This window comes from Tamandua tetradactyla, chromosome 7 (assembly GCF_023851605.1).
Source record: "Tamandua tetradactyla isolate mTamTet1 chromosome 7, mTamTet1.pri, whole genome shotgun sequence".
Lineage (NCBI taxonomy): Eukaryota > Metazoa > Chordata > Mammalia > Pilosa > Myrmecophagidae > Tamandua > Tamandua tetradactyla.
The window spans coordinates 70,735,839-70,743,904 of NC_135333.1; the positions used below are offsets into that span (position 1 = coordinate 70,735,839).

The 8,066-nt window shown below is 38.6% G+C and overlaps 1 protein-coding gene across 1 annotated transcript; it reads right to left on the reverse strand.

Moving 5' to 3' along the window:
* Window positions 1-5,187: 5,187 nt before the first annotated feature.
* LOC143689759 (developmental pluripotency-associated protein 3-like) lies at window positions 5,188-8,066 on the reverse strand. The gene is made up of 4 exons (XM_077167907.1): window positions 7,834-8,066; window positions 6,029-6,282; window positions 5,767-5,808; window positions 5,188-5,493 (listed from the first exon to the last, which is right to left on the reverse strand). The coding sequence occupies exons 1-4, from the start codon at window positions 7,916-7,918 to the stop codon at window positions 5,398-5,400; spliced, it is 477 nt and encodes a 158-aa protein (XP_077024022.1). The 5' UTR covers window positions 7,919-8,066; the 3' UTR covers window positions 5,188-5,397.

Sequence of the window (8,066 nt, forward strand, 5' to 3'; positions counted from 1 at the left end):
GAGCCTTGCCTCCCAACTCCTTGCTGGCCAACCTCACAAAAAAACTTTCTTTTTAAAAAATCCCTATGTTCTGTTGTGGCCTCTGTGAGCACAGGGCAGTGAGTCCTTGCTCAATAACAATACTTCCAGATTTACTTTGCCTGGTCCTAATTGCATTTTACCAATTATGATCATGACCCAACTCTATGTATGTGCCAGTTGCAGTTACCATCTAATATACTACTTCCCACTACTAGGTTTATTGGATCACCCATGTTGATCTGTTCATTTGTTTTAAAAGCCCTCAGGTGGGAGTGTGTTACTCAGCTACTAAAACAAATGCCATACAGGGGGTTGGCTTAATAATAGAAATTTATTGGCTCAGTTTCAGAGGTTAGAAGGCTTGCTTCCTCCCAGGGTTGGTATCTTCTGGATGGCTGGCAATCTTTGGGGTTCCTTGGTTTTTCTATCACATGGCAGTGTCTTCTTTCTTTTCCAGATTCCATTGATTTCCAGCTTCCGGCTGCTCCCTGTGGTTTCTCTTTCTGTGTCAATTTCCTTTGTTGATAAGGGCTTTAGCCCTAATGAATTAAGGCCCACTTTCATTCAGTTTGTTCTCACCCTAAATAACATCTTCAAAATTCCTATTCACAAATAGGTTCTCACCCACAGGACCAGGCATCGGGACCTGAGCATGCCCTTTGTGGGAGATACGATTCACCCCCTAACAGGCAATATAGCTAGCATTCCTGCTATAATTGTAATACTATGGATTTTTTTTTTTTTTTTTTTTTTGGTAATACTATGAATTTTTGATCATCAACTGAGAGTCTTCCCAGCATGAGAGGGAAAGTTGTTCAAATAATGATACAATGGGAAAATAAAGGAAATAAACCAATTCCTGCTCTGGCTAGGTTTCATATCTTTGAGAGGTCTCAGAAATTTCTCTCCTCCCTTCTCTGCCATCTGGTTATCAAAACTTGCTGTATTAGATAGACGATGAAGATTGAGACGGTATAATCCAGGAATGCCTAGAGTGTATAATGGTAGTGACTAAATGTACAAATTTAAAAAATGTTTTTGCATGAGGAAGAACAAAAGAATGTCATTCCTGCAGTGTGCTGAAAATAGATGGTAATTAATATTTTAAAATTTCAACTTATGCGTGAGACTAAAGCAAAAAATGTTTATTTGGTACAAATTTATACTTTGACTAGTGCATTTCCTAATATAACTTATGTAGATAGTCGGTTGAACAGCTTAAGTACATGGAACGTTGTATAGGACATGAAATTTTGTCAGTTTGTCCAGGTGATGCCCTGATGAATCCCAGAGTGATTTGATCAGTGAGTGGAAAAGTATTTGCAAAGTCCCCTTCGGGGAATGGTGAGAACAGGGGAAAACTCAACTTCCCCAAGTTGAATTCTTGATATTCTCACAAGCAGTGTGGGCAACCAAAGTTATAGGCTGAGCCCACAGTCTTGGGGTTTGTTCATATGAAACTTAACACAGAGACTAGGTCAAGCCTACTTAAAATTAGGCCTAAGAGTCACCCCCAAGAGAACCTCTTTTGTTGCTCGGATGTGGCCTCTCTCTCCAGCCAACACAGCAAGAGAATTCACTGCCCTCCCCCTCTCTACGTGGGACATGACTGCAGGGTGTGGATCTTCCTGGCAATGTGGGACAGAAATCCCAGAATGAGCTGAGATTCAGCATCAAGGGATTGAGAAAAATTCTAGAATGAGCTGAAACCTAGCATCAAGGAATTGAGAAAACCTTCTCAACCCAAAGGGGGAAGAGTGAAATGAGACAAAGTGTCAATGGCTGAGAGATTCCAAACAGAATCGAGAGGTTATCCTGGAGGTTATTCTTACTCATTAAGTAGATATCTCCTTGTTAACCAAGATGTAATGGAGAGGCTGGAGGGAACTGCCTGAAAATGTAGAGCTGTGTTCCAGTAGCCATGTTTCTTGATGATGATTGTATAATGATATAGCTTTCACAATGTGACTGTGTGATTGTGAAAACCTTGTGTCTAATGCTTCTTTTATCTACCTTGTCAACAGATGAGTAGAGCATATGGAATAAAAATAAATATGGGGAACAAATGTTAAAATAAATTTAGTTTGAAATGCTAGTGATCAATGAAAGGGAGGGGTAAGTGGTATGGCCTATACATTTTTTTTTTCTGTTTTTATTTTTCTGTTGTCTTTTTATTTCTTTTTCTGAATTGATGCAAATGTTCTGGGAAATGATCATGATGATGAATATGCAACTATGTGATGATATTGTGAATTGCTGAGTGTATGTGTTGGGAATGTTTGCGTTTCTTTCTTGTAGTTTTTTTTAATTAATAAAATATTAAATTTATTTAATTAATAAAAAATTTTTAAAAATACTACACCATAAAAGAATACTACATCATACTAATTATTTTCATTTTGTCATTTAAGCCATTTAAATAAACTAGGGAAATTCAAAGACGAGAAAATAAATGCTAGTAATAAAAAAAAAACTTGTTGTGTTATCTACTATTATGATTCAAAGTAGAAATGAATCATTTGAGGTTATTACTGAATATGACTTCCTGTGTCAAGTGAAAGCATGCTGATGATAGTCAATAGTTTCCACCAAACTGGAAACATATCTCATACTCCTTAGTGTAACTCTAAGAAATGGAATATCTACTACTAAGTTAAACTTTGTTTACTTTTTATAGTCAACAGCAAGAGACAAAGGGGTTTAAGGATTTTTAAATTACTATTTGAGAGGAAAGAAGACATGTGGAAGCTTAAAGACATAAATTAAGAGAAAGAGGAGTTTGACTGTGTTTAACCTCAAAATCAGAATGTTGAGATAAATAAGGAAAAAATTAAGTAAGCATCACAGAACTTTTAATTTGGAGGGATGTGATGATGGCAGTGTTATTATTAAAAGTTAGAAAAAGAGTCAAGAATTTATTGTATGGAGTGATAATAAAATAAGACTGTGGGGGATAAAAGGTATTAATGATATAAAATTGGCCTTATGTTTTATAATTATTGAATCTGAGTGATAAGATGCATGGGAATATGTTGCAATTTTCTCTCTACTTTTGTAGCATAAAGCAAAAAAAAAGGGGCTTGCAACACAACAAGCAAACTCCCCCTCTCTACATGGGACATGACTCCCAGGGGTGTAAACCTTCCTGGCAATGTGGGACAAAAATTCTAGAATGACCTGGGACTCAGCATCAAGGGATTGAGAAAACCTTCTCAACCAAAAGGGGGAAGAGAGATATAAGACAAAATAAAGTGTCAATGGCTGAGAGATTTCAGAGTCGAGAGGTTATCCTAGAGGTTATTCTTATGCATTAAATAAATATCACTTTTTTAGTTAAGGTATATTAGAGAGGCTGGAGGAAAGTACCTGAAAATGTAGAGCTGAGTTCCAGTAGCCATGTTTCTTGAAGATGATTGTATGATAATAGCTTTTGCAATGTGACTGTGTGATTGTGGAAACCTTGTATCTGAGGCTTCTTTTATCTACTGTATGGACAGATGTGTAAAACATATGGATTAAAAATAAATAAATAATAGGGACAACAAATGTTAAAATAAATTTAGTAGATTGAAATGCTAGTGATCAATGAAAGGGTGTGGTAAGGAGTATAGAAAAAAAAGGGAAAACAGGCTAAAATATATTGGGTAGATGGAAATACTAGCAGTCAATGAGAGGGAGGAGTAAGGGGTATGGTGTGCATGAGTTTTTTTCTTTTTATTTCTTTTTCTGAATTGATGCAAATATTCTAAGAAATGATCATGGTGATGAATATATTATTGATGATATTGTGAGTTATTGATTATATACCAAGAATGGAATAATTAACAATTGCTGTATCTAAGTGAAGAGTATATGGAAGTTAATTATTGACCCTTTCTTGTAGTTTGGAATCATTTTCAAGAGTATGTGTATGTGGCTATGAGAGTAGACAAATCAACAGCTTTTATACCTTATAATCAATTACTGTATAACCTTGAAAGGTAAGTATATTCCTGTGGTTGTGATCTTTAAAATGGAGATAGTAAAAGTAACTACCTCACAAGTACCCAAGATTAAATGAGCTTGTGCATGTAAAACATTTAGAACAATGCCTGACACTCAAATGTAGGCCATTAAAAAATTTAGATAGAACTGAAAGACACTAAAGGATATGTAGAATGTACTGTTTATTCATCCATGTTCTTAAGATATTAAACCTCATAAATTTAAGATTTTCATTAAAAATGACTGCAAAATCTCTTTATTAAGTCATAGCAATTCTCAATTTCCTACAGAAAGTCAGCTTGACTTTGCTACCAGAACAACCTACTAGTTAAGAAAAACTTAAGTTTCTCTACACTTGTCCATCTCCCAGACCTGGGTTGAATAATTCTAAGTAGGGTAATTTCATCATAAGACCTAATTTGGTAGTGTGGGTGGATATTAGAGGTCACTAACATATTTTCTTAGCCCTTTATATTATCTCCACTAATGAACTTTGCGATTTCTGTCACGTCCAGTCCACAGGTACATGCATCATGTTACATATACATATGCAACTCCCCTAAGTGGCCTCTCTGCTCCTACTGCATTTTCAATACCAATAAGTTTTGGTCCTTATCTACCCAATCCAAAATCTTCAGAATTCCTTTACCTGTTTTCCAGCTGCCTTTTTCTTAGGTACCTTTTTTTTTTCCTTTTTGTCTTCTTTTTAGTGAATATCACACTTTGAATTTCTAATAGTTGGACAGCAGAGGAAAACTTTTTAGGTCTTTTGTATCCCACAAAGTCAGATCTGTGTACATCATCAAAAGAAAGAAGGAAAACAAACGAAGTAAACATCACTGGTGCTATTTATTCTTTCAACTTCCCTCTTCTACCTCCTTCTATCTATTCATCTGTGTAGTTACAATTTTTCCCTGCCTCCACATTTGGCATCTCTTCCAGGAACCTGCAAATGCAAAAATTTATCTGTGTCCTTGTTTTCTAAGTTTGTCTAAATGTGTAAAATTCCTTCCCAATGGGATATCACAAAAGATTGTAATGCCAAATTATTCATGTCCTAGAAATGTGGTGACAAAATTGAATTATTGAATAAATACTAGCAAGAACAAGGTACTCAAATGCATCTGAATTTTAATAAGTTCTTCTATATACAAAGTAGAACTAAAGTAAATTAATGTCAGCAAAGCATTCAAACTATATAGATTCTTTATAAACAATGTAGGGAGGAAAGATTTGAGACGGAAAAAAACTTATGACTCACAGGTCATCAAAAGCTATAACCTGCCATAGCACATAGTAGTTTTCCTTGCCTGCTGCCGAGTGATCCTAAAGTTATTCGCAAGAAAGGACAGTATCAGAATGATTTTTATGGCTAAATTGGCTCTGTTTGTCTTAATTAATGTCCATTCTAGCATTTTCAGAAGAATCCCAGCCATAATGCAGGTTAAAAAAACAGGTATAGCGTAATATTGCTTCTCTCATTCTATCCTGAAAAAAAAAAAAGCAGATTAATTAGGATATTGCAATTCCAAGAAGGACTGTAACCCCACCCTCAAATCTAATGTTTATTAGGATATCCTTTGATATAGAGACACTTAAAAGATGGGTCCAAAGCAAAACAGTTTAGGAGAAAGAAGGATGGAGGGTTGAAATGTGTGGGTACCAAAGGAAGCCAGGTGAGTTATTCAATGATGTTAACAACCACAAACTACCAATCAATAAAAAAGAAACCAGATGAACAGCAAAATAATTTCTATTTACCAACATTCTCTGATATGGAGGGCTTGTTAACTCTCTTTTGACCTATATGGGGGAAAAAGAAGAAATATTTATTGAAAACACCATCAAGAAAAAGTAGGACATTACAAATGACACATTATCATGGGAAGACAAAAGTTGGAGGCCACTGAAAAGAGTCAATCACATCCTCCATGAGTGACTGTACCTCATCCCATTTACATCTTAATTCAGGCAAATGGTGCCCCCTGGAGTTGGGCAGAGCTCCCCATTGCCCTAAACTCACCAGGTAAGACCGGTTGGGGTAGGGATATTTCATTTTTGCCATTCTCTCAATCACTTCTTTGCGCTGAGATAACATTGTCCTCACTGTACGCCTGTGGTTGAGAAACTTATTTCTCTTTTCCCCTCTGATCTTTTCTCCGTCCTGCTGTTGGAGTGGATCTTCCAGTGGGGAGGAAAGGAATTGCTTATCAGGGTTGAGAGTCAAGTTGCTCAGATTCTTTATTAACAGTTCTGAGGAGAAAGGATGAGAGGCCGCTGAAAGAAAAGAGAAAATTAAGATGTGTTAGGGTCAACCACACCATTCACCATCACTGGCCCCCAGCAGACTAGGTCTGTCCTTGAGCAGGTCGGCAGCCTATGGCATGGGAGCTTCTTCACGGTGGAGGGTCACAGGAAGCACAACAATGCACACTCCCTGATCTTATCTCAAAAATAAGTCTTAGGCAGAGCTAAATTGCCTGAGCAGGGGCACATGGCACTCACCGTCAGATCTCTAGACTGGTCTTGGAGCTCACTTACAAAGACCCTCTTACTGTCTCACCCAGCGTTACCTACTGTGCATTCTGTGGAACCCTCTAAGATGGACAAAGAAACCCCATATAAAAATCTCTCCCAGTGCGGTGCGACTGTGACTCAGTGGCAGAATTCTCGCCTGCCATGCCGGAGACCAGGGTCCGATTCCCGGTGTCTGCCCGTGTCAGAAAAAAAAAAAAAATAGAAAAAAGTCTCTTGCAGAAACCTAAACCTTAAGCAAAAGTAGAAATAAAGTGGCTGTTATGCTCTCCATACACCTAATCCAGTTACCCAGCTCCTTCCTGCTATTAGAGTGCTCCGTTTGAACACAATATTCTAGAAAATCAACTCTCACCCTCTCCTCTCTCAGTAAGAGTCGTGACCCATATCCCATACACACCAATATCTCACACAATTATCACCATATGAAAGTATTAATCATGTTAAGGGTTGAGAGAAATCTGGGTATAAACAGATCCCTCATTGTGGAATTCTCCGATACCAAGACAGATTCAAGGGAAGGAGATGTTATATGAACAGACTTTAAAATTTTTCCACCTGGCTATATGGACCGGGGTTCTTTTCTCAACAAGCAGAGGATGCCGTGAGGAGGAGGAGCTGGCAGATGGCACAGCCCTCACGCACATCCGACCCTCTCTGCACTGCCGGGTGGGGGGATGCACCCCAGGCCTGCCGCCGCCGGCACCCTACACCCCCCCAGGCCCCAACTCTATCAATAAGATCACAAACAGCGCACAGGCGTCGGCTCCAGGATGGAATGAGTCCGTCGGGAGACGCCAGAAAGGCAGGGACCTAATTATCAGTATTCCCGGAGCACAATTTAAGAGCAGCCCTCCTGTGTTCCTTCCAACACTAACTTGAATTCCAAAGCACAAACCAACCTCGGAAATGTGGGTGCACGAAGGTTAAGTTTCTGGGTTTTGTTTATGTGTATTTCCCCCTTTCACCATTCCTCACATGTATTGTTGATGAAGGCAATTCTGGCCCGACAAAGCTGTAAACCACATTCTAGGTGGATTTCCATTGCTTCTCCCCAGAAACTGGTTTTGGAAAACTTAAAAAATACTTCTGAGTATAGTGAATGGATAACGAATTCTCATCTATCTATATATTCTCCTTCTTTTACTGGAGGGACCTGCACTCCCAGTTCCGCCCGTGGTTTGAGGCTAATTTAAATGCATTCTTCCTTAAAAGACTGAAGTCAGTATAAGGAATGAGGGCAGTCTCATTTCCCAAACCTCCCTTAGTTATGAAGGACGTTACCGGTCTCACCCGGGTCTTTCTGGGCACCGTCTTCAATAGACATCAGGGAAAACTGCTGGGTCGAGGCTGGGTTAAGCTTCTGTGTTGGGTCCATGGAGATCTGGCGCGGCTCTAGAGTCCTCCGAGAGCTTTGGGTCCGAGTAGGAAGTTGATGCTAAAGGTCCTCAAACAGCTATGAGATAGTCTGGAAAGAAACCACAGCCCAGAAAGAGTACAAAAATCTGCACTCCAACCAGCAGTGG